Below are 27,187 nucleotides of genomic sequence, written 5' to 3'. Positions count from 1 at the left end.
CTTCATGCATGCATGCTGTTCTTTCAATGGCACTAGCTCTATAGCACTTGCTTCTTCTGATTTATCCAGAATAGCTAATACCGATGCATTCAGCGGAATATCACAGATTCTTGTCACGATCACAATAAGGGACCTGGGCATAAGACTGCTTGGGCTCAATCGCTACTTCTTTCCCTTTCTCTTGATCATCATTAGCCATTTGTGATCAAGCTTTCTACTACCCTCCCCCTGATTTTTGTCCCAACGACTAGGGCACTAGTTGAGGACCAGGGTCGTGTGGTTTAAGGCGGCTACTGAATTTTCAATCTCTGAGATATTTCTCAGTGAGGTTGTAGAAACGGGTGGGGGAAATATCATCCTCAAATACAACTTTTTTCACGGTCGATTTGCGGCGAACTCCCGCAATAATAAGAGTCTAAATAAAATCTTCGGGTGTATTAGCCACCTTATTCAAACTCCTTGTGAACTTGTGAATTATGGACTGGAGGGACTCATCCCTCTTGTAGCGTATGTTGCTTAGTACTCCGCAATCAGCAATACTTTCTGTTATCCTGGAAGTGTCTAGAAATAACAACCATCTGCTGCCATACGAATATAGATCCTGGCAAAACAATTTAAACCAGCGTTTGACGTGGGTAGTCAAGTCTTGTTAAGCAGCAACATTTAGCCAAGTTGGAAACTTTGGTGAAGCTTTATGAGGTCATGGAACTCATAAGATGATCCGTAGATCGAATTCCCATCGAATGCTCACAGTTGGGCATTCTAAATTTCTGAAGAAAGGGAGATCCTTAGGACCTGCCCTCACTCATTTTTGCTGAGCCTAATTTATTTAGAACTTGCGTAATTCCACAATCTGAGGAAACAGAGCTACGCCGGGATCACTTTCCACACGTGGGTTCGCCCCTCATGATTACGGTTAGGAAAGACGGCAGGTTGGACTTTTCCTCCACCTTGGCTGGATCCTCCGGCATACCTGTGACACATGTTGGCTGGAGCCATGCGAAGGCGCCGAAGACCAAGGGAGCTATCCTACCTCCGCGGTGGTTAGAATCGGACGCGAATGGTGGGCATTTCCCTAACGGTGATGTTCACGCTGACGCTAATGGGAATCTCCCTGCCTGAACCTTGTGGGGTGCCCATGCGATGTGGCGTGGGACGGCTCATGATGCGACATACTGCCAAGTTGCAAAGTCACAGGTATCTACCTGCTTCAGCGGTATTTCATTGGTCCCTTGACCCTTTGCCCATTACGGCCACCTGTTTCCCATCTTTATGCAATTAGAGTGTGGGCGACATGGGCTTCGTCCATTTTGCTTTAGGGTGACCTACAGGTGTCTTGGCGGTGGACCGCTTTAATCAAATAGGCGGTACTACTTGATCTAGACGACTAGCCTTTGGTTGACCATTTGGAGATTATTGTTGAACCTCTCTGGCTATCATCACAGTTGGGTTAGCTGTGAGCTTGAGGAAATTCCACCATAGTACCCTGTGGAATTGGAGGTACTTCATGAGAATACTATCCTGTACTTGGGGGATTCTTCCTTGCTGGTGCTAGCTCGCTCGGCTTCAAGACCACGAGCCATTGTTCGTGAATAGAAATTATTGATCAAAGATTCATGATGAAGAGCATATACTAAATTAGGCCCTCTTTCTAGCGTCAACTGTTTATACTTGATTTTGACACCAATACTCGCATGTGCAAAGTGCTACACAAACCTCTAAAATTACACGTGAATAATTATGATAATCTAATGCAAAGATGAAATAATAAATGAGAGTATTTTTAAATGGTTCGGTATTGCTTAACAAATCCTACCTCCATTGCTATTTTATAAATGAGAGATTGAAGTGGTTCAGATGACTTTTTAGGCATAACACCACTAGTTATTCTATTGTTGTTCTTAAATTTTATGGAATGTGGTACTTGAATTCTGGATATATTTGCAAACATATATTTTAAAATGGGTATCTTCCAGTTTGAAAATTATATGACCACCATTTTGTTGGTTTTTTTATTTATTAATTTGTAAGTATGAACCCAATGTAATACATTAAAGTGAAGCACTAAGAAATAAGAAGTGGCGTCATGTTGGTTGACCAAATTCCGCTTGAGGAATGAGAAGGCCACACCACCCACATGCTTCATGCTTTGACTCCTTTGACTCATCTTTAACCACTCATCTTTTACTACAATTTATCATTTTTAGACCTAACTCATTACTCTTCACACTTCTTATCCCCAAAGAGAAGAAAATTTTGAGTATATGGGTTTTCTCATTGATCAATCGGATATGATTTATTATACAAATTTTACCCAGTTAAGTTGGACAAATTTTGACTACATGCATGGTAACTAGAGTCCACAATATCAAGTCAATCTTCATTTGAAATCTCTACATTTCTTTAAGTCATTTTCAAGATAGTAAAAAATGTAATTATTTTATGTTTTTCTTGTGAAATATTCAACAAAACTCCAAAATCTCCCTTACCCACTATGCTGTCTTTTGACCTCATTATTAAATACACTGATCCCTAATCCATATTTTTAAGCTTAAAATTTGACCACCATAATTTTAATCTGAGGAAGAAGACCGTAGAAACTATACACTATTTGACTATTAAAGTTGAGCTAGGTTGATTAATATAGAGCAAATTTCAATTTATTTTATTATGTAAATGGATTCTACAGATAAATTAAGTATATGAGAGGCGAGGCTGATATCTTCAGAATCTTTATTGCATAATGTGATTGCAACAAATGGTCCCTCACCATCAACAGAATAATGAGACGTGGGGCCAAAAATTATATTCTGTTAATTAAATCTCTATGAATGAATTGATTTATTTTCACCAATGATAGAGAAGAGAACCTAGACAACTTACCCTACGGGTCAGTAATCACATAGGAAATTAGCTCATAATTGAATATATGATTGTGAAATTGATTTTCTATTGTTCTTATGGCTAATGGTCCGACATGATAATTGTTTATTTAATAAATGTCTGATAAAGATTTACACCTTGTTGTTTGACTGTGTCCTTAAAAGCAAAAAAATTTCATGTACAAGAATGGTTCACTTACAAAGTTTGAAAGTATCTATCTTCATCTTGCCTCTTAAGTAGATGAAATGGGTCCAAAGTGAACTTGAGTACACCACTCAGAGAGAGAGAGAGTGGTGTAATATGCAAACCTTCTTAAATTTTTAATCTTTTAATCTTTTAACTTTTTTTTTTTTTTTTTTTGAACTAAAAATAAAAAAGAGACCAATAAAGATTGGTTAGAGAAACAAACAGAAAGACAGAACCTCTCTTTAGATTTTTGCTGTTAGAAAAAAATTAAAAACTGCTTCACTTCTTCAGCACCAGCTCAAACTCATAAACTCTGATTCCATTTATTCTAATCCCATTAAAATGAAAACCCCTTTCTTTCTGCTCCAATCTGACCCTTTGAAAAAGGTACTGCTTTTACGTTTTTCATTCTTTGATATTTTTCTGCTCTTTCATTTGTTATTCAGCAATTCTTGTTCAAGCTATGATCTTGTTCTGGGATTTCTTTGGTTTTCGATTTGTTTGTAAAATTCTAGCTTATCTGGGTTTGTGAAAATGTGGAAAAAAATTGAAATTTTAATTTTGGTCAATACCCAATAAGCAAATTCAAAAAATTTCTGGTATTTTCTCAGCTACCAAACGTAGAGGAGTGGTCACGTTCTTTTTATTATTTCAAGATTGTGTTGTGTGTGTTCGTGTGTAATGTTCATTTTTTGTGTTCAAAGGTTACAGCTCTGAGGACCTATTTGTTTTTACATGTCCATGTTTATGTATGTATCCATGGCTCATAATAACTGATATGCACGGACCATTCCTAATTTTGTTGAGATAATTTTAATGGCATTTTCAGTATTCTGGGAGTGGTCAATTTCAATGTTGAAAAAACAAAGTTAGAAAACATGGTTTTATGCTAGGATTTGGGTCAAATACGCTTAGCATTACCCTAATCATTGATTAGAATTTTCTTAAGTTCTGTAACGTAATCTTTTTGTGACCAAGGGTATATGATATCTGTACGTCCCAAATGTATACAATCACTAAACATTGTCTAACCTTGTTGCTGAGTCAAGAGTTGTAAAGAACACCTTCATGAATTAGGACAGTGGCTAATGCTACCATTCAGATGCTGTTCATCACTATCTTGACTAATTAATAACTAAGTAACATGTGCTTATACGCACAAGCCAAACATTCATGTGTCCAAGGCATGTGCCCGTCTTGACTTTTCATGTTTTGTGATTTACACAATTGTGCGTAATATTAGTCTCTTTTTTTTTTTAAACTTTATCATTGGGCATTTTCATATAGATTCTGAAGTTGTACTATGATGTTTCCGTTGAAATGGATCTCACTCAGGTTTTGGTGCAATCACGTGCTTTGTCGTATTGCTCAGGTGTGATATTGTTGAAGATGGAACTGCTTTGCCGTTCTAATATGGGCTTGCTTGCTCGCCTGTAACAATCTGATTATCAAGGTATATACATTCCTTGATATATGTACGCAGCCTAAGATATCTAATTGAGCGTTCCCAATTGGTTGTCTCTGTTGTAAATTAGACAAACTTCTGATATAGGGTAATCTGCAAGTGAACTGTCCAGTTCATAATGTCATCTGAGTCAAAGTTTTGTGCAAAACTAATTGTAGCCAAGCTAAGCAGAGCTAAATTCTATCATTTACTTCTTTGGTTGTTAAGCTAAAAGTTATTCTATTAGTTTAGTGAACTCTATAGCAATGAGTAATTTAGAACAGTGGAAGAACTTTGTTGTCTCAGATTGAATGGAAACAGAAAAAAAGAAACCGTTTAGATGCAAAGAGAGGGATGGCTTTCAGGTAATAAAGTCAATTGAATGTTGATATAGGTAAATCTTGCTGATTCAGTAGGCAGTATCAGTTCCTAATGAGATGGATTTATCGATCATTTTCTTTTATGTTTGATTTTATTAGCGTGAAAATTTTTGGTACTTATATATTTGTTGTTGGGTTAGCTGTTCTATTGTGGTGAATATTCCTATATTCTGTTTCAGGAGATGCACTATACGCTTTGAAGAATTCATTGCATGTTCCAAGCACTCGCTGGACTGATTGGAATCAAAACCAGTAACCATGCACTGGTCCAATGTCTTCTTCTGATCAACTATGAACAAGTTGTCTCTGTGTGAGTATCTAGATTAAGTTTGAACTTCCTTTTTTTTTTTTTTTTTTTTTTTTTTCTTTCATATTATGCTTGATAGCACACTACCAGCATAATACTTGTTGTAGAGTACTTTAGTGCATTCTGATCTATATGAAAGTATGCTAACCTTACTCTGCAGGACATGTCACCAATGAACTTCTGGAACTGTCACCGCGAATAGGAGTTCTAAAGAACTAAAAACACGTGATGTAGGGAGTAATGGCGAGTGAATCAAAATTGTTACAGTATTATAACCTATCACGAGGGACATTCCAGTCAAATAATGAATTGGGGGTACATTCAGCAGTGGTGAAAACTCTTTATCCAATATGTGCCTATGCAGTCCTATGGAGTTAATAATGATCTCGGCTCCTTTTTCCCTCTCCATTTTATCTACCTCGGGATGCTTGCATAACCCATTGGGTCAGAACACATGCACAGCAGTCGGTATTTATTTGGATAAGGGAAACTTAGGATCTCTTTGAGCCATTGAGTCAAAACACTAATCCTGTTGGGTTATGATTTTGCCATTATGATTGCTTAGGTTAAAATAAAGTTCCAAGACATTGTTTTTCTGAATTAATGAAGACTCACTTTTGAGCTCTGTGAATTGTTATTAGGCTTACTTTCTTATTGGAGGCATTTATTTCAATTTGAACCAAGCAAAAAAAAAAAAAAAAAGATCTTCTGACTTCTGGATTTTTTATTTCGTTGATCCATGCACTTGGTCCAATGTAATCTTTGATACTAGTAACTCTCTCTCTCTCTCTCCCGTCACATGGATACAGACACATGCTAATTACAATGAGATTATACTTGCCAGCTTTTACTTAGTTCATAGTTTGATTTAGATTGTAATGTCATTGACTTGTTCCAGTATATGGATATGTATACATGCAAGATGTTCTAAATATATAAATGCACTTTTCATGCAGTACGTTGAAAGGAAATGGCATAAATGGTGAAATACCTGAAGAGTTTGGAAATCTTTCAAATTTAAACAGCCTGGACTTGGAAAATATCATTTAACTGGTCAAATACCACTTCACTTGGTAATCTAAAAAAGCTTCAGTTCTTGTAAGTATTCCATCAATAATTTTTTTTTTTCCTTCAGTTTTATTATATTATCTTATGTTTTTCATATATTTCTGATAACAACCGGCTACTGTAGTTTGTCACATGTGTAATCAGAACTTTGAGTCAAAACAACCTAAATGGCACTATCCCTGAGTCACTTACAGGTCTTTCAAACTTGATCAATATGTAAGTGGTTCTAGAAACTAACTGATGCCCGAATGAAGTATAAATAAGTTCCTTCTCTTCCCCCACATTTCTGGATCTTGGAGATACTTTATGTGGGCTTGTGTTTGTCAACATCTTTCTAAGTTTTTGATTGCATAGTTGAACTTCTTTTTGCAGTCAGCTTGATTCCAATAATCTCAGCGGCCAAATTCCTGCACGTTTATTCCAAATTCCTAAGTACAAGTATGGACAACACCTACTTGTATTATTTCAATGCCGAATGACTCAGTCATAATCTAAGATGCTGTGAACTTTTCACTTATTTGATATGCTTGTATTTAGTCTTTCTACCTCACTCTTTTTCATCAGCACTAAACTTGATTGTGCTGGCTTATATTAGTTTCACAGGAAACCATTTGAATTGTGATAAAAATCTTCCCCACCCTTGTGAATCTAGGAGTAATGATTCAGGTAATTTTTTTTATGTTAGTTTGCTTCATAGTGAGGGAGATGTTTTCTTAAAATAGAGCTGTTAAATTTTTTTGGACCAGCTAATTGCTTAGGTAATCCCAATTCTGACAGGCGGTTCGAAGAAGCCAACTATCGGAATTATAGTTGGGATTATTGGAGGATTTCTTGTTCTTCTTTCTGGAGTCCTTCTGTTTTTCTGGTGCAAGGCTAAACATAAAGGCTACAGGCGTGAAGTATTTGTAGATGTTGCAGGTTTGTGTTAATTTTCAGTTTACCAGAGACTAATTACTTTTAGATGTTATTTTATTTCATATATATATTATTCTATAGTTTCTCTTTTCAGTATTTAGCTTAAATTTTTGGAGCATATATGCATGGTTCAAACAATGTTCTCATTAGGATGGTGATGAACAATGAAGTGCAATATTTATACACATTATTCTGTATAAAAATTTGTATGAATAATTTGTAAGTGTAGCATTATTCATTTTAGTTTGTGGTTATGAAATGTTGTGGGAGAATTTCAAAATTGTGAACTTCAACCTCATGATTTAGTTTGCCACTCATGACTTCATGGATGCTTGCTTTGTAAAAGCTCTCTCTGGTATCCATTTTGTTCTACTCGTCGGGTAGCTCACCTGTTTTATCCTGTATTACAAGTTGTCTACCATCTTCGAATTTTAGAACTGAAGTATTTAATTTGCATTTTCTTTTAATGTAGTTTCTCAGTTGAAGCTGTCTTTTTTATTGTGTGACTAGGTGAAGTCGACCGAAGAATTGCATTTGGTCAATTGAAAAGATACTCGTGGAGGGAATTGCAGTTGGCTACCGAAAATTTCAATGAAAAAAATGTCCTTGGACAGGGAGGTTTTGGAAAGGTTTATAGAGGGGTCCTTGCTGATAACACAAAAGTTGCTGTGAAGCGATTAACTGATTTTGAGAGTCCTGGGGGAGATGCAGCTTTCCAACGTGAAGTTGAGATGATAAGTGTGGCTGTCCACAGAAATCTATTACGGCTGATTGGCTTTTGCACAACACCAACAGAACGTCTTTTGGTGTACCCATTTATGCAAAATTTGAGTGTGGCCTATCGTCTACGAGGTATTTATATCTATGCAATTTCATATAAATCGAAGCTGCTAAGTGCAATGTAATTGTTTACCTTTTTTCCTCAGATATTATTTTCTAATATGAGTCTTAATAAGGTAATAAATGCACAAGTGAAAATTTTGTGTATTGGCATCAGAGAGTGGTGCCTTTCGAAATTGTTCATCTGTTCTCAGTATAATCATGTTTTGTTTCAGAATATACCATCAGAAATACAAAGCCTGAGACCAAAGTAAATTTAGAAGGCCACGGGTTTCCTTCTCAAAAAAATTTACATGCGATATCATTACCACTGGACACATACAATGGAAATTATGCTTGTATCTTTATTGTTAGGGGCATTGTAGATTATAGGGAAGATAAAGTATTTGAACGGTGTGAATCCAAATTTTTTTGCATCTTTGTTGTCATAGTCCTAGTCCGAGTTCTAATCTGTCAAGCACAAGGATTACCCGACTCCAGTGGAGATCTGAATAGAATCTGTTCATTTACTTGATTTAGCCTGAAGTATTGTTGAATTTTTAGTAATACAAGTCAAATGATGGACTATGCGTATTTAATCTTAAGTTCTGCTGTAGGCCTACCACTTTACCATGTAAAATTTTATAGGGAACTTATAAAATTTCTTGGGTTGTAATTCTTGTACCAATTTATGCATACGATAATTTCTAGAGGCTGCTCTGATGATGTTTGACTAATTTTTAAGCATTATTGCAGAAATTAAACCTGGGGAACCTGTTTTAGACTGGGCTACAAGAAAAAGAATTGCCTTAGGTGCAGCACGTGGGCTGGAATACCTACACGAACATTGCAATCCTAAGATCATTCATCGGGATGTGAAGGCGGCTAATGTATTGCTGGATGAAGACTTTGAAGCAGTTGTTGGTGACTTTGGCCTGGCCAAATTGGTTGATGTGAGAAAGACTAATGTGACGACTCAAGTTCGTGGGACGATGGGCCACATAGCACCTGAATACTTGTCCACTGGGAAATCATCCGAAAGAACAGATGTTTTTGGGTATGGGATTATGCTCCTGGAGCTTGTAACAGGTCAACGTGCAATTGACTTTTCTCGCCTAGAAGAAGAAGATGATGTCTTACTGCTTGACCATGTAAGACACAAAATGTTGTACTATCTTCATTTGTTTGTCTGCATTTATCCTCTCTCCTTGCCTCATAATGGTTGACTTGTTTATATATAACTTACAAATTAAACAATTAAATTTAATCTCTCAATAATTTGGAGGAGTTGGCACAGCTTTAGATGTTAAACATCTTTGCTAGCTTGAGCCCAAAATGCAATTGTTTCAACAGATGTATAGTGCTCTACTTTCTTGAAGATGTTTCTTACAAACTTGTGTAACTAGTTGTACTTGTACATCAGTATTTTTTATTGCTACATGGAATTCCCAACTTAAGTGTTTTTTGTTGGAGCAAATGCCTTTTTCACTTCTTTTGGGAGGAACTTTGGCCATAAAATATTCAAGTGGCATTTTTTTTTCTCTTGGTGTTTTAAGAAATCTTGTGAGGAGAAAATGCTTCCAGCATGTTTTCAAGTCATCTCATATGTGCTTTGTTGTGCCGAAGTTGATGTTGTTCAAATTTAGTGTTGATATGAAAACAATCTTTAACTTGTATGAGGAACTTTACATGCATCCTCATGCTGGAATTCAGTTAAATTGGGCTTCATTTGTAATGTTGTTGCTACATCAAAGTCTCATGATGTTGGAGTGTAGATGTACATCTTCTTCTCATTTTCAGTTTTAAGTTAAATTGTTCTTGGAAAAGATGAAATTTATTTGAAATTTGACAGCATTTCACTTATGAAAATTTTCATTTGATGCATAAAAGATTGAAGCTAGATAATTCGATTGGCTTATAATTTTCAAGTTTTATACTAATCAGTTCTGATGATTGCATCAATCTGTGTTAATATGTCTCCAAAAGGTCAAGAAGCTCGAGAGAGAAAAGAGACTGGATGCTATTGTAGATCACAACCTTCATAAAAGTTACAACATCCAAGAGGTGGAGATAATGATTCAAGTTGCGTTGCTCTGTACACAAGCATCACCTGAGGACCGTCCAGCAATGTCAGAGGTTGTACGCATGCTGGAAGGAGAGGGGCTGGCTGAGAGATGGGAAGAGTGGCAGCACGTTGAAGTTACTCGTAGGCAAGAGTACGAGAGGCTGCAAAGAAGATTTGACTGGGGGGAAGATTCCATACACAACCAGGAAGCAATTGAATTATCAGGTGGAAGATGAGGTAACGGATTTGATTTGGTGTGACAAGCATTTAACTGTGTTACATTAGGCTAGCTTGATGTTTCCTTCAGCTGATATAATTCTAATGCCAAAAGTAATGGCGTGGAAAGAAAGGGGCAAAAAAAGGAAACATGCCTTCATATTTTTGTATATCATATGTTCGTAGTAGCTCTTCCCTTTTGTTCCTTGTGTAATTTAAGTTTTGGTTAAATTTTGCAGCCATGAGCCAACTAAACGTAAGGAAAGAGCTCTTATTCTGTATAAGGAAGTTTTTTTAAGTGATATTGGAGATCTGCTGGGTTGACACCAGTCTGATATTTTTAGCTTGTGCTCTTCACAAGGACATAAGAAAGACAAATTCTGGTTTTCAATCATGTTTAAATTATGCAGAAAGGCTACCGTTTTGTTATGTGTCTATGCCTATGATACTAATGGATGCAACTGCTTTAACCTGCCATTCTTCCATTTGCTGCATCTCCTTGACATCATCTTTACATGGGATTTTCTCTGCCAAAAGATACTCTGGTGTCTTCTCCATGTCTCTACACGCCATTTCTACTAGGTTGATGCCAAACTTGATACAATCAACAACTGCCATTGCTAGAGCTTCTATTGACATGGCTTCTTTGGCTCGAAATCTGACCTTAAGAACTTGCACAATGCTTTTTAGCAGCATTCATGCCTAGGCTCTTCTCCATGGATATCAAATCAAGTCACTAGTATGCTTATATATATGTGTTCCAAACCTTCTATCTTGTGATGAAGGTCACAGATGGCACATGAACAAGGTTACATATTGTTATATCTTTCTGTGACTTGGGCCAATTGTACTTCACTTTCACTTTTTCATGCACTTTTACTAAATCACAATCAAAGATAATTGATTAACTAATAAAAGTTGTTAGGGGGTAGTTGGCCGGTAAAAAAACCAATGGGTATGCAATGAATGTGTACTTACTAGTAATTAATTATGTCTATGTTTTAAAGCCCAGCTTGGTCATGTGAATGCTTTCACCATAAGTTCTTAGTTTCTGTATAACTTTTAGATTTGGAAAATGTATACACATGAGTGCATGTGATATATGGGTGAGGTCACCTATAATTCAGTGTAGTAATTGAACTAGATTTTTATAATTAGTAAAAGTGTTTTAAAGGAGACAACCAAAAGCCTTTAGAAAGTAAAAAGTGTTGCTAGAAAGATGCTTGTCTACTTAACATGAAACAGAAATATTTTCCTTTTCTCTCAACAAAAGTGAGGATTTCATGTGCAAAGTTTACTGAATTTCTCGGATGGAGATAGAAGTTAGGCTGTTACCATCAAACTATGATCAATAATAAATCACTAGACAGATATAATGCACTTTCTAGTTGGATCAAATTATGTAGTGTTAGAAGAGGAAAATCATAGTCTTATAATATGATCCAATCATATTCATAATTTATGTGAAACCCTCTTAAAAATGAACATCACCATGATGAATAAGTTTAAATACTGTCATATCCATAGCAATGCATGACAAGATTTTTAATTGGACGGAGGTGAGTGAATGTCCCAAGTAAGTATTTATAGTTCTGTCAGGGCTGAAGGTTAACAGATTATACAAAAGCAGAAAATAAGATGAAATTGAGATAAGTTTTTCTATTAACAGCATTCAATTTGAAAGAAACTTTATAACACTAATATAATGCTATAACAATTCCTCCATAAAGGACACATTGCAACTCAAAGGTTAGGCATTAGCAAAACACATTTTTCCTTTGAAATTGAAGTTTTGTCTTTGCCTGATTCACTGAGGCTACAGCTTTAGCCCATTCAAGCATCTTTTCTTTCAACCATTGCTCATTAACCACTAACACCTCACTTCTCTTCTGCTCATTCTTAGTGCTTAACCTTTGCTCAGCCAGCAGATATTCAGGAATCTGTTCCAGGCCACCATGTTCCCATGCTTCTACATCAATGCCACACTCAGCATAGTCAACGCCTGCCATTGCAAGAGCTTCGATAGACATTTTTTCTAAGGCAGCACACTCACAAATTTGTACTCTAAAGAATGTATCAATGAAGAGAAATCTTTGGTGATTTTTATGACAGTATGATGGAGTGTATTTATATGCAGTAAAGTCCTATGAGAAACCACTGTTTAGAGGATTTCTTGTGTGCTATCAACATTGAGTTTGAGGAAGATACACGGGTATCACATGGACAACGTTTTACTTCATTGTACCCGTGATCTCTTAACGGGCCTTTAACTGAAGTTGCTTACTAGTATCGGAAGATATAATTTGACAGATTAACCCCAAAACTTTTGCTAATATGTCTAGGCAGTAACTTGGACACCAATTTGGAGATTATTGTCTAAAAGGGTATTGTCTAAATAAGCAACAAAAGCAGTTTATCCACAGAGCTTATAAAAAATCCTTCTCAACATGTCAACCACAGTTCTGGAACTGACTTCTATCTGTGCTTCTTCTTTACGTCATCGAATTCGTCAAGAACTTGTCACCAATGAGCAATGCTGTTAAAATCTTGAATTTCCCGTGATAGGATCTTCTTCATAGAATCTACGCATAGTAGTTTAGTTTAGTTAAAAAGAGGAACTACCTTCGATATTTATGGTCTGAACAGGTTTTTTACATTTGAGGGCTTCACATGTTCCTTTACATGGATGCCACATCCAAATGCAATGAATTTGATCAGTTAAGATTTTTGAGGATTTTTTTTAAGAAGATTCAAGTTTAATAGTACAAATACAATGCAATATATCAGACTTGTCAGCTAAAAGATACAGTACTATATATACTTCAGAAGAATTAGAGACTGAAAGAAAAGTCATAAAATCACTTATTGGGGGTTTTGTTTACTTTCGGGTTAGAAGTGTTAGGTTGAGTATTTCTTGTGATTAGTCTACGGTTGTGTATCAAGAGAGCGTTGTGAGATCTGTAAAGAAGAGTTGAGTGTTATTTGTGTAAATTGAACAAAGGATAAATTTAGTGCAGAGAGTCCCTCAATTGTGGAGCTCAACGTGGATGTAAGCTATCCCTGAACCATAGTAAAATTCTTGCTGTTGTGGTTTATTTTTATGATTGATTGTGTGTTTAGGCTGTTGATGTGTAGATTGATCGAGGCTGGATTATAACTTCAGATTATCAAGATATATAATATATAACTTATGCTTTTAATAAGTTGGCAATTATCTGTTTCTCCCTTTTGTGGAATTTTCTTTCCACATTATCATAAAATCTGTCATTACTATAAATATATTTTTATAATAAATATAAATTATAATTCATGTTAGGATTCGTACATAAATATAGTTAAGTATATATACAGAACTAAATAAATAGACATATTCAACTTTTTATTTGAAATAGTATTCCATATGTATTTATATATTTTTTAATTTCTATTGTTCTTATCTTCTGCCTAAGTGATAATGTTTATTTTGATAAATTTATGATGAAAGATTTTCATACTTTTTGTTTGACTTGTGTGTGTTAAAAGACAGAAAAATTTGAAGTATAAGAAGTGTTCACTTACAAAGTTAAAAGTACGGGTGAGCATAAAATTAGAGTAGAATTGGAACCCGTGGGCGATTCATGTTCCCTAATAGGTGGAACCAGCACTGTACGGGTCTGGTTTTGGTTCCACCGGTGTTTAGAACTGGAATCGGACTCGAAACTAGGATCCAGGTGAGAATAAAGGTTTGAATGATATTTCATAAAATTATGGGGGTAGTATGTCATTTTGGTTAATAAAATTTCATAAAATTATGGGAGGTAGTATGTAGGTCGAGAGTTTTATTTGATTATGGACAGAAAATAACACTTTAAATGAAACCCAATAGTATATCATCAAAACCTTGAATCTAATAATTGAATTATACACATATTTGACAAGGATGAAACAATTAATAGAGGTAAACAGTAAATTAACCATTAACAGAATCTAATAATTGAGCTAATTAAATTTAAGTTAGAAAAGTGAAAATTGAATTTGATTTTAGAACGCATGATTATAGGATTAACCCATTACATAGATTCTATAAATAAGATCCAATTACCGAGTGGGATCTCATAAATTGATGATAACCATAATCTATTTTATCTAATAATATAGATTTAAAAATATGTTGCTTATTGATGCTTGATTTTGATAACAACAACCTTGCACGTGCAACGTACTAAGAAAATCTTATAAGTTACATGTGATTAATTAGGAGATTTGGTCAAAGGTCACACTAACATGCAAAGACTTAATGTAAAAGAGACAATGAAATTTTTTATATTAGTTCGAATGCTTAAAGTGATTTCTACATCCACTATTTTCTTTTACATGAATGTTCTTGGTGATTAACCAAGTTATAAGAGGTCGCGAACAGCAAACAAAATTACAAAAGTTTGGTATTCGGAGAGAATATTAAGCTAGTCTCTTTCCTGTAGGTTGTCTTTGCTATTTGTTTTGTTAATTTCAGAGAGTCTGATCCCCGATTTTGTGAGGGGAAGTCCTTTATTTATAACTGCTGAGTTCAAGGTAATGATTAAAAGTCTGTAAATGGGTAGGTGTCATGCAAGTCCTTCCTTGCGTCTCATTGGTTGATAACTTATGAAATATTCTTAAATTATATAGGGTTTGGATAAATGTACGAACCAAATTCATTCATAGAAAAAAACTTGAATCAACTGAGTTAGTGACAACTATATTTTTCTTATCTTAGGGTGACATGACAGATTCTAGGCAATACAAAACCTTCTTGAACTCTGATTGATGCTCACTTACATCTTACATGAACTCTGATTTTTTAAGCATAACAGCTCAATACATCAAAATTCAAATTCCTGACAAAAATGAACTCAAATTTAGTAACAGCTATTTGAAATTAGTTATACACTAACATGAACGTTTCTTTGTATTTGTTTTGTATGTAAATTACAAAAATAGGCACAAAGTATTTGTAAGAACTGTGCAAGTATAGAAAAAAAAAAAAATATATATCATTTACGCCTTCTACTTTTCGAGTGCTTCCAACGAATTTCCTCCTAGATTTCAATTATTTATTGCTCTCCAGAACCTAATTTCTGACTTTGAAGTTTGAACCGACGGAGACAGGAGGAGCTTCTTCGAAATTCATGATTTGAGACAATTATGTGCTGAGTCTTTCTAGTGTAATATATAAATAATGTTCAATGTTTTATAACTGAAATTTCCAGTACAGTTCACAAATTGAGTTAACAAGAAACGAATTAAAGAAAAATAAAAAAAGAACTAAACAAATAATATAACAGTGACATTGAACATCCCATCTTTCCCTTAGAATTTTGCTGTTAAGAATTATTCAACAGGACTCCAAGTCTATGAGGATGGGGCGGGACAACAGAAGTCGAAGTACTCCTGTTTTTCCTATCCCCGTTCTGAAAGGAAAGAAGAGGCTTGACCGATAAGGGTCAAAACCTTTGGTTACTCATTCCTATGTCTTACCTATGGCTTTTGGGTTGTAGAAAAACTGAAAAAGATAAAAACTGCTTCACATTACTCTGATTCCTTTACTCTTAACTAATCCCCGTTTAAAATGAAAACCTCTTTTCTTTCTGCTCCAATCTGACTCCTTTGAAAAAGGTACTGCTTTTACGTTTTCAATTCTTTGATATTTTTTCTTCTCATTTCGATTTGTTACTCAGCAATTCCTGTTCAAGCCTCAACTTGAAATTTTGATTTTTGGTCAATACCCCATAAAGCAAATTCAAAATTTTCTCGGTATTTTCTCAGCTTGTGTTGTGTTAGTTCATGTGTAATGTTATGTGTTCTCAATTCTGGTTATTGCTAACCACCCCTTGTGGCATGATGGAGTGAAAGATGGATTGATGAGTTAAAAGTTCGAGGAGGGGTCTGGGTTCAAGTTGTAGCAAGGGCAAGGGGTGGCCACTGTCCGCTGATTACCATAGCCCCCCACCCCCCCCCCCCAAAAAAAACCCCCCCCAATTACACTATACCCCCCCCCCCCCCCCCCCCCCCCCCCCCCCTCCCCCCCCCCCCCCCCCCCCCCCCCCCCCCCCCCCCCCCCCCAAAAAAAAAAAAAAAAAAAAAAAAAAACATATTCTGGTTACAGCTCTGAGGACCTATTTGTTTTTATATATTCATTTTTATATGTCCATGTTTATGTATGTATCCATGGCTCATAAATAACTGATATTGCAAGGACCATTCCTAATTTTGTTGAGATAATTTTTAATGGCAATTTCAGTATGCTTGGAGTGGTCAATTTCAATGTTGAAAAACAAAGTTAGAAAAAAATGGTAATTTAGGCTAGGATTTGGGTCAAATATCTTATCAATTACACTAATCATTGTTTTAGACAATTTTCTTAAGGTTGCCTTGCAACCGTAATCTGATTTACTAAGGGTATATGATTCTCTGGATGTCTCAAAATGATATACAGATCACTAAACACTGTCAAACTCTTGTTGCCGAGTCAAGAGTATAAAAGAAAACCTTCACGAATTAGTACTATTCAGATGCTGTTTATTCACGTTCTTAACTGATTCGTAGTTAAATAAGATGTGCTTATACGCACAACGGCACAAGGCCAAACATTCATTCATGTGTCCAGAGGCATGTGCTGCTTGACTTACATGTTCCTTGATTTACACAGTTGTGTAAGAAATATTGGTCTTTTTTTTTCTCTAAACTTTATCATTGTGTATATTATATGTTGATTCTGAAGTTTATACTATGATGTTTCCGTCAAAATGGATCTCGCTCAGGTTTTTGCTGCAGATCACGTGCTTTGCTGTATTGCTCAAGGGGTTGATATTGTTGAAGATGGAACTGGTCCTTGCTGTTCTAATATTGGCTTGCTTGCATTCTACTGTACAATCTGATTATCAAGGTATGACAAATCCCGTATTTGATATTTTTGCATGTACGCAGCATATAGATAACTTCTGAATTAGATAACTTCTGAATATAGGGTAATCTGGAAGTGAACTGTCCAGTTTATAATAGTCATCTGGAGTCAAAGTTTGTTGCAAACTAATTGTAGCCAAGCTAAGCAGAGCTAAATTTCTATCATTTACTTCTTTGGTTGTTAAGCTAAAAGTTATTCTATTAGTTTAGTGAACTCTATAGCAATGAGTAATTTAGAACAGTGGAAGAACTTTTGTTGTCTCAGATTGAATGGAAACAGAAAAAAAGAAACCAGTTTAGATGCAAAGAGAGAGATGGCTTTCAGGTAATAAAGTCAAATTGAAATGTTGATTAAGGTAAATCTTTGCTGATTCAGTAGGCAGTTATCAGTTCCTAATGAGATGAGATTTTGATCGATCATTTTCTTTTATGTTTGATTTTATTAGCCTCGTGAAAATTTTTGGTACTTATATATTGTTGTTGGGTTAGCTGTTCATTTGGTGGTGAATATTCCTATATTCTGTTTCAGGAGATGCACTATACGCTTTGAAGAATTCATTGCATGTTCCAAGCACTCTGCTGACTGATTGGAATCAAAACCAAGTTAATCCATGCACTTGGTCCAATGTCATCTCTGATAATAGTAACAATGTTGTCTCTGTGCGAGTTATTCTTAGATTAAGTTTGAACTTCCTTTTTTTTTTATTTATTTTTTTAAATTATAGTGCTTAGATAGCACACTATGCCAGTATAAATTACTTGTTCGTAGATTATGTACTCTTTTGCAGGAGATTGTCAACCATGAACTTTTCTGGAACCTTGTCCCCCAGAATAGGAGCTCTGAGGAATCTAAAAGAACTGTATGTATGGAGTGTATTGCTGTAATCAATGTAATTCGTTACAGTATTTTCTGTACCTTTTTAATCTATTTTCCTGAGGTGGCAAATCTCATTTTCTAAATAATGAATTCTAGGGGTATGTATCAGCAGTGGTGAAAATCCCTTATCCATAGTGTCTATGCAGTCCTTATGCAATTTTATAATGATCTTGGCATTCCTTTTTTCTTCTCCATTTTATCTATTCTTAGAATGACATGCAGGATTCCATTGGGTTCAGAACACATGCACAGCAGTCTGGTATTTTATTAGGATAAGGGAAACCTGGTATCTCTAATTGTGCCATTTGAGTCATAAAAACTAATCTTCTGTGTCTTTGGTTGCTGATTTTGCCATTATGATTTGCTTAGGTTTGAAAAAAAGTTCCAAGACTAATTGTTTTTGCATGAATTAAGGAAGACAGTTCACTTTTGAGCTTCCTGAATTTTTATAGGCTTACATTTTCTTTATTGGAGGCATTTATTTCAATTTGAACCAAGGGAAGAAAAAAAAGATCTTCTGACTTCTGGATTTTTATTTCGTTCATATATGTCATAGGGTGATAGATATTGTAGGTTAAAGCCAGAAAATCTGAGAAGAATTTGACTGAAGATTAACTTCCGTTTTTTGGGCAAAATATTGTCTGTATCTAGATCACTCATGGTTTTGTGGATATAATTTTTTTAGGAACATTTTTTATGCTTTTCCAAATAATATTATCAAGGAAAATGATGATCTTTGCTCTCTTTATTAAATTCATCTTTATGTTTTGTATGCACTTTAAAACTCTTTCTCTCTCTCTTGTGACATGGATACAGACACGTGCTAATTACAACAACAAGACACAAGTTGCCAGCTTTTACTTAGTTCATAGTAGATTTATAATATTGTAATGGTCATTGACTTGTTCCAGTAAATGGGTATATATACATGTGACCAAGATGTTTCTAATATATATAAGGTGCACTTTTCATGCAGTACATTGAAAGGAAATAACATAAATGGTGAAATACCTGAAGAGTCTGGAAATCTTTCAAATTTAAACAGCCTGGACTTGGAAAATAATCATTTAACAGGTCAAATACCATCTTCACTTGGTAATCTAAAAGAGCTTCGGTTCTTGTAAGTTTTTCCATCTGTAATGTACTTTTTTTTTTTTTTTTTTCCTTGAGGTGTATTTTATATCTTTATGTTTTTCATTCGTTTCTCATAAAACCTTGCTATGTTTTTGACATGTAATCAGAACTTTGAGTCAAAACAACCTCAATGACTCTATTCCTGAGTCACTTGCAGATCTTCCAAACTTGATCAATATGTAAGTGATTCCCGAAATTAACAGATGCCTGCATGAAGTATCAATAAATTCTTTCTCTCCCCCACATTTCTGGACCTTGGAGTTTCTTTATGTGGGCTTGTGTTCATCATGTTTCTAAGTTTTTGATTGCATAGATGAACTTCTTTTTGCAGTCAGCTTGATACCAATAATCTCAGCGGCCAAATTCCTGCACGTTTATTCCAAATTCCTAAGTACAAGTATGGACCACACTTACTTGTATTATTTTTATTCCTAATAACTCGGTCATAATATAAGATACTGTGAACTTTTCACTTATTGGATATGCTTGTATTTAGTCTTTCTATCTCACTCTTTGTCATCAGCACTAAACTTGATTGTGTTGGCTTATATTAGTTTCACGGGAAACCATCTGAATTGTGATAAAAATCTTCCCCACCCTTGTGAATCTAGGAGTAATGATTCAGGTAATTTGGTTTGATGTTAGTTTGGTTCATAATGTGAGAGATGTTTTCTTAAAATAGAGCTGTTAAATCTTTTTGACCAGCTAATGGCTTAGGTAATTCCCTATTCTGACAGGGGCTTCAAAGAAGCCAACTATCAGAATTATAGTTGGGATTTTTGGAGTTGTTCTTCTTTTTGGAGTGTTTTTGTTTTTCTGGTGCAAGGCTAAGCATAAAGGCTACAGGCGTGAAGTATTTGTAGATGTTGCAGGTTTGTGTTAATTTTCAGTTTACTAGAAACTAGTTTATATATATATGGCGTCTCCTTTCAGTATTTAGCTTAAATTTTTGGAGCATACATGCATGGTTCAAACAATATTCTCATGAGGATGGTGATAATTTGTTAGTGTAGAATTATAAATATTAGTGTGTGGTTATGAAATTTGTGGGAGAATTTCAAAATTGTGAACTTCAGCCTCATGATTTAGTTTGCCACTCATGACTTTATGATGCTTGCTTTGTAAAGTTCGCTCTGGTATCCATTTTGTTCTACTCATCAAGTAGTTCACCTGTTTTATCCTGTATTACGAGTTGTGTACCATCTTCAAATACTGGAACTGCAGTATTTAATTTACATATTCTTTTAATGTAGTTTCTCAGTTGAAGCTATCTTTTTTATTGTGTAAACAGGTGAAGTCGACCGAAGAATTGCGTTTGGTCCGTTGAAAAGATACTCGTGGAGCGAATTGGAGTTGGCTACCGACAATTTCAGTGAAAATAATGTCCTTGGACAGGGAGGTTTTGGAAAGGTTTATAGAGGGGTGCTTGCTGATAACACAAAAGTTGCTGTGAAGCGATTAACTGATTTTGAGAGTCCTGGGGCAGATGCAGCTTTCCAACGTGAAGTTGAGATGACAAGTGTGGCTGTCCACAGAAATCTATTACGGCTGATTGGATTTTGCACAACACCAACAGAACGTCTTTTGGTGTACCCATTTATGCAGAATTCGAGTGTGGCCTCTCGGCTGCGAGGTATTTATATCTATGCAATGTCATATAATAAATAGAAGCTGCTAAGTGCAATGAAATTGTTTACATTTTTTGCTCAGATATTATCTAATAATGTGAGTCTTGATAAGGTAATAAATGCACAAGTGAAAATTTTGTGTATTGGCATCAGAGAGTGATGCCTCCCAAAATTGTTCATCTGTTCTCAGTATAATCGTGTTTTGTTACTGAATATACCATCAGAATACGAAGCCTGAGACCAAAGTAAATTTAGAAGGCCATGCGTTTCCTTCTCAAAAAAATTAACATGCTATATTGTTACCTCTGGACTTATACGATGGAAATTATGCTTGTATCTTTATTCTTAGTGGCATTGTAGATTATAGGGAAGATAAAGTATTTGAATGGTGTGAATTAAAAATTGTTTTCATCTTTGTTGTCATCGTCCTAGTCCGAGTTCTAATCTGTCAAGCGCAAGGATTGCCTGGCTTCAGTGGAGATCTGAATAGAATCTGTTCATTTACTCGATTTAGCCTGAAGTTTTATTGAATTTTTTAGTAATACAAGTCCAATGATGGACTATTTGTGTTTAATCTTAAGTTCTGCTGTAGGCCTACCTCTTTACCATGTAAGATTTAGTTTCATCTATAGGGAACTTACATAATTTCTTGAGTTGTAATGCTTGTACCAATTTAGGCATACGATAAATTTCTAGAGGCTGCTCTGATGATGTTTAACTAATTTTTAAGCATTCTTGCAGAAATTAAACCTGGGGAGCCTGTTTTAGACTGGGCTATGAGAAAAAGAATTGCCTTAGGTGCAGCACGTGGGCTGGAATACCTACACGAACATTGCAATCCTAAGATCAGTCATCGGGATGTGAAGGTGGATAATGTATTGCTTGATGATGACTTTGAACCAGTTGTTGGTGGCTTTGGCCTGGCCAAATTGGTTGATGTGAGACAGACTAATGTGACGACTCAAGTTCGTGGGACAATGGGCCACATAGCACCTGAATACTTGTCCACTGGGAAATCATCCGAAAGAACAGATGTTTTTGGGTATGGGATTATGCTCCTGGAGCTTGTCACAGGTCAACGTGCAATTGACTTTGCACGCGAAAATGCCTATTTGCTTGACCTTGTAAGACGCACAATATTTGACTATCTTCATTTGTTTGTATGCATTCATTCCTCTCTCCTTGCCTCATAATGGTTGACTTGATTATATATGACTTACAAGTTAAAGAATTAAATTTAACTACTTGTACATCAGTATTTTCTCTTGCTACGTGGAATTCCCAACTTCCAAGTGTTTTTTGTTGGAGCAAATGCCTTTTCCATTTCTTTGGCAAGGAACTTTGGCCATAAAATATTCAAGTGACATTTTTGTTTTTTGGTGTTTTAAGAAACCTTATGAGGATAAAATGCTTCCATCACGTTCTCATGTCATCTCATATGTACTCTGTTGTGCCGAAGTCGATGTTGCTTCAAATTTAGTGTTGATATGAAAATAATCTTTATTGTATGAGGAACTTTACATGCATCCTCATGCTGGAATTAAGCTAAATTGGGCTTCATTTGTAATATAGTTGCTACATCCAAGTCTCATCTTACATTCTTTGATGTCGGAGTATAGATGTATTTGTTCTTGTCATTTTCAGTTTTGAGATAAATTGTTCTCGCAAGAGATGAAATTTGTCGGAAATTTGACAGTATTTCACTTCTGAAATTTTGCATTTGACGCATCGAAGATTGAAGCTAGATAATTTGGTTTGCTCATAATTTCCAAAGTTTTACACTAATCAGTTCCTATGACTGCATCAATCTGTGTTAATTTGTCTCCAAAAGGTCAGGAAGTCCGAGACAGTGAAGAGACTGGACGCTATTATAGATCCCAACCTTAATAGAAGTTACAACTTCCAAGAGGTGGAGATTATGATTCAAGTTGCGTTGCTCTGTACACAACGATTACCTGAGGCCCGTCCAGGAATGTCAGAGGTTGTACGCATGCTGGAAGGAGAGGGGCTGGCTGAGAGATGGGAAGAGTGGCAGCACGTTGAAGTTACTCACAGGCAAGAGTACGAGAGGCTGCAAGGCGGATTTGACTGGGCGATAGATTGCGTAGACAACCAGGAAGCAATTGAATTATCAGGTGGAAGATGAGGTAACAGATTCGATTTGGTGTGACAAGCATGACAAGCATTTAACCTTCTGTTACATTAGGCTAGCTTGATATCTCCTTCAGTTGACATAATTCTAATGCCAAAACTAATGGTGTGGAAAGAAAGGGGGGACAAAAAAAAAAAAGGAAACATGCCTTCATATTTTTGTATAATATATGTTCGTAATAGCTCTATAGCTCTTCCCTCTTGGGGCTGGTGTAATTTTAATTTTGGTTAAATTTTGCAGCCATCAGCCAACTAAATGAAAGGGAAGAGCTCTTATTCTGTAGAAGGAAGTTTTTTTTAGTGATACTGGAGATCTGCTGGGTTGACACCAGTCTGATATTTTTAGCTTGTGCTCTTCACAAGGACATAGGAAAGACAACTTCTGGTTTTCACTCATGTCTAAATTATGCAGAAAAGCTACAGTTTTTATGTGTCTATGGCTGTGATACTAATGGATGCAACTGCTTTAACCTGCCATTCTTCCATTTGCTCCACCATCCCCTTGACATCATCTTTGCATGGAATTTGCTTTGCCAAAAGATACTCTGGTGTCTTCTCCATGTCTCTATGCTTCATTTCTTCAAGGTTGATGCCACACTTGATACAATCAACACCTGCCATTGCCAAGCTTCTATTGACATGGCTTCTTCGGCTCGAAATCTAACCTTAAGAACTTGCACAATGCTTTTTAGCAGTATTGTTATATCTTTCTGTGACTTGAGCCACTTGTACTTCACTTTCACTTTTTCATGCACTTCATTAAATCACAATCAAAGATAATTGATTAACTAGTAAAAGTTGTTAGGGGGTAATTGGCCTGTAAAAAAACCAATAGGTATGCAATGAATGTGTACTTACTAGTAATTAATTATGTACATGACACCACATATGGTCATGTGAATGCTTTCATTATGAGTTCTTAGTTTCTGTGTAACTTTTAGATTTGGAAAATGTATACACATGAATGCATGTGATATATGGGTGAGGTCACTTATAATTCAGTGTAGTAATTGAACTAGATTTTTATAAATAGTAAAAGTGTTTTAAGGAGACAACCAAAAGCCTTTAGAAAGTAAAAAGAGTTACTAGAAAGATGCTTGTCTACTTAACTTAAAACAGAAATGTTTTCCTTTTCTCTCAACAAAAGTGAGGATTTCATGTGCAAAGTTTACTGAATTTCTCAAATGGAAAAAGAAGTTAGGCTGTTACCATCAAACTATGATCAATAATAAATCACTAGACAGATATAATGTACTTTCTAGTTGGATCAAATTATGATGGTATTTTTAAATACAATCATATCCATAACAATGCATGATTTATAGTTTTGCCAGGGCTGAAGGTTAACAGATTATACAAAAGCAGAAAATAAGATGAAATTGAGATAAGTTTTTCTGTTAACAGCATTTAATTTGAAAGAAACTTTATAACACTAATATAATGCTATAACAATTCCTCCATAAAGAACACATTGCAACTCAAAGGTTAGGCATTAGCAAAACACATTTTTCCTTTGAAATTGAAGTTTTGTCTTTGTCTGATTCACTGAGGCTACGGCTTTAGCCCATTCAAGCATCTTTTCTTTCAACCATTGCTCATTAACCACTAACACCTCACTTCTCTTCTGCTCATTCTTAGTGCTTAACCTTTGCTCAGCCAGCAGATATTCAGGAATCTGTTCCAGGCCACCATGTTCCCATGCTTCTACATCAATGCCACACTCTGCATAGTCAACGCCTGCCATTGCAAGAGCTTCGACAGACATTTTTTCTAAGGCAGCACACTCACAAATTTCTACTCTAAAGAATGTATAAATGAAGAGAAATCTTTGGTGATTTTTATGACAGTATGATGGAGTGTATTTATATGCAGTAAAGTCCTATGAGAAACCACTGTTTAGAGGATTTCTTGTGTGCTATCAACATTTAGTTAGAGGAAGGTACACGGGTATTCCATGGATAAAGTTTTACTTCATTGTACCCGTGATCTCTTAATTAACGGGCCTTAACTGAAGTTGTTTACTTGTATTGGAAGACATAATTTGACAGATTAACCCCAAAACTTTTGCTAATATGTCTAAGCAATAACTTGGATACCAATTTGGAGATTATTGTCTAAATAAGCAACAAAAGCAGTTTATCCACAGTGCTTAACATGTCAACCACAATACTGGAACTGACTTCTATCTGTGCTTCTTCTTTACGTCATCAAGAACTTGTCAGCAATGAACAGTGCTGTTAAAATCTTGAATTTCCCGTGGTAGAAACTTCCTTATAGAATCTGCGCATGGTAGTTTAGTTAGAAAGAGCAACTACCTTTGATATTTATGGTTATTGACATTTGAGGGCTTCACATGTTGTTCCTTTACATGGATGCCACATCCAAAAGCAATGAATTTGATCAGTTAAGATTTTTGAGGACATTTTTAAGAAGATTCAAGTTTAATAGTACAAATACAATGCAACATATCAGACTTGTCAGCTAAGAGATACAGTATATATGCATCAGAAGAATTAGAGACTGTAAAAGAGCAAATGAAAAGACATAAAATCTGAACCTTCTAGATGTATTTCCCTCTTGCTCTGGTAATTTTTATGCAAAATATAAGTTATAGAGTCTACCACTATTAAAAGAAACAACAAATAAACCAACGAGAAAGAAATGAAAACCCTCATTACTGTTAAACAAATAAATAATCTGAAACAAGATTTTCCAGGGCAACAATCATTTTATTGATGATTCTCCATTGCTCCACTTTTGGATTCTCTTCTAGTTTCATCATCTCTTCATCTTCTTCATCGGCTAGCAAATGGGATGGAGGAGGCTCAAAATCCTCATGCTCCCATTCTTCAATTTCCACACCCCATTCTAGATAATCCGTGCCTGCCATTGCTAAAGCTTCCATAGAAACTGACATGCTGTTTTTCGCGCAAATCTTTTCTTCTCTTGAAAGTAATAAGCTCAAAGTAGAAACCACCACAGTTAAATATTCTAAGAATTAATTTCAATCTTTTTAATGGAGTTGTCTAGAGGGCAAATGCAATATTATATATAGGCGATCCTATGAACAAAATTCAAATCAAAGTTTGAAGGGAAAGTTTGAAGTTGAATAAGGGGAATTGAGAATCAAGAGTCCTGTGATCATCTTGTTGATTATGAAAGCCATGATGTAAGCTTGATAGCTAATACGTATTCTCCTGTCCTAACCTGTATGGATCATGGGATAAATAAATAAAAAAACCAAAGGAAGACTTGAAAATTGAATGGAGAGGTCTGAAGTTGAATTAGAAAAGGAGTGATATTTTAAAATACAGTTCCTGTGATCATCCCATTGACTGATTAATTGTGTTCCTACTTCTCCAAGAGTAGTTGCTTGTGACACCGCAGCTGAAGTGGAATATGCTATATGCAGGGAAACAATGTTATATTTTGAAGCAAACAAGAAGGGAATTTGGGTGTATTTGGCTCTAAAGCATACTCTTACATAATCTTGTTGTTTATACATGTTAAACCCGTGAACTCTCGTCTTTACTTGTTCTGCCTGGTCAGGCCATTGACTGGGTCTTAACTTGAGAGCTTAAGTACTTAAATTTTGAAAGTTATTGAGTTAAATGACCTCGAATGCAAGAGATAACGGATGAAGTAATTTGAGAAGTGAGAAATTCGAAGTTGAAACAAATGTGCAATGCATCAGTCTGCTCATTATTGATGGGAAAAATGAAGACTCTTGGATGTTTATAAATATCAATGTTCGGAAAACCAGACCGGACTATGACCCGTTCACGGGTCCGATTTCTGGTTTGACCGGTTGGATCGATCGGTTGGACCGTATCCTGTAAAATTAATTTTAGTCTCTAAAAGTTTGAAATTCATCAAAAACACCCCTATAATACTCACTTAAGGTTTGAAATTTATCTAAAACACCCCTGTCGCGCGAAGAGACTGGTGAGTGGTGGCCGCAACGACGATCAACAGCCAATCGAAGTTTGGAATCATGGGGCTTTTGATGTATAGGTTCTGGCGAATCTGATGGTGGTGTTAGGGAGTTCCATCGGTGCCGAAAATTTCTGGAATCAAGAAGGAAGTTTGACGGCAAGCGTGAACTTCAGGTGGACGGCAAGCGACGAAGGCTGGACGACGGCCACTAAAAATGGATGGGTTTGTCGTGGAGATGCCGTCAAGTCGAATGGTGG

The 27,187-nt window shown here is 35.6% G+C and overlaps 2 protein-coding genes across 3 annotated transcripts; both read left to right on the top strand.

Annotated features, from left to right (window-relative positions):
* Window positions 1-1,060: 1,060 nt before the first annotated feature.
* On the top strand, window positions 1,061-10,712 carry LOC116123184 (probable LRR receptor-like serine/threonine-protein kinase At5g10290). Its single transcript, XM_031408992.1, is given in 12 exon segments — window positions 1,061-1,216; window positions 4,357-4,441; window positions 5,073-5,145; window positions 6,157-6,240; window positions 6,242-6,298; window positions 6,413-6,484; window positions 6,641-6,706; window positions 6,864-6,934; window positions 7,046-7,186; window positions 7,694-8,035; window positions 8,759-9,153; window positions 9,989-10,712. Coding segments are annotated over 12 exon segments (1,857 nt in total). The 3' UTR covers window positions 10,304-10,712.
* Window positions 10,713-15,635: 4,923 nt separating this feature from the next.
* On the top strand, window positions 15,636-24,979 carry LOC116123138 (probable LRR receptor-like serine/threonine-protein kinase At5g10290). Of its 2 annotated transcripts, XM_031408941.1 has the most exons (13): window positions 15,636-15,917; window positions 17,063-17,187; window positions 17,734-17,866; window positions 17,993-18,064; window positions 19,058-19,201; window positions 19,323-19,394; window positions 19,547-19,612; window positions 19,770-19,840; window positions 19,953-20,087; window positions 20,507-20,848; window positions 21,585-21,967; window positions 22,675-22,990; window positions 23,236-23,949. In XM_031408941.1, the coding sequence occupies exons 2-12, from the start codon at window positions 17,121-17,123 to the stop codon at window positions 22,987-22,989; spliced, it is 1,800 nt and encodes a 599-aa protein (XP_031264801.1). In that variant the 5' UTR covers window positions 15,636-15,917; window positions 17,063-17,120; the 3' UTR covers window position 22,990; window positions 23,236-23,949. The 2 variants fall into 2 exon arrangements, with proteins under 2 accessions (XP_031264801.1, XP_031264800.1); XM_031408940.1 differs by lacking the exons at window positions 15,636-15,917; window positions 17,063-17,187; window positions 17,734-17,866; window positions 17,993-18,064; window positions 23,236-23,949 and adding an exon at window positions 24,633-24,979 and having other exon boundaries at window positions 18,386-19,201.
* Window positions 24,980-27,187: the final 2,208 nt, after the last annotated feature.

Source organism: Pistacia vera, unplaced genomic scaffold, assembly GCF_008641045.1.
Source record: "Pistacia vera cultivar Batoury unplaced genomic scaffold, PisVer_v2 Contig140, whole genome shotgun sequence".
Lineage (NCBI taxonomy): Eukaryota > Viridiplantae > Streptophyta > Magnoliopsida > Sapindales > Anacardiaceae > Pistacia > Pistacia vera.
This window is presented reverse-complemented; position numbering and strand designations above follow the sequence as displayed.

Coding starts and splice junctions, on each gene's coding strand:
- LOC116123138 (XM_031408941.1), top strand. CDS start 17,121: ATGGAACTGGTCCTTGCTGTTCTAATATTGGCTTGCTTGCATTCTACT. Junction 19,841..19,952: donor ATCTAGGAGTAATGATTCAG/GTAATTTGGTTT, acceptor CTATTCTGACAG/GGGCTTCAAAGAAGCCAACT. Junction 20,849..21,584: donor TGTGGCCTCTCGGCTGCGAG/GTATTTATATCT, acceptor GCATTCTTGCAG/AAATTAAACCTGGGGAGCCT.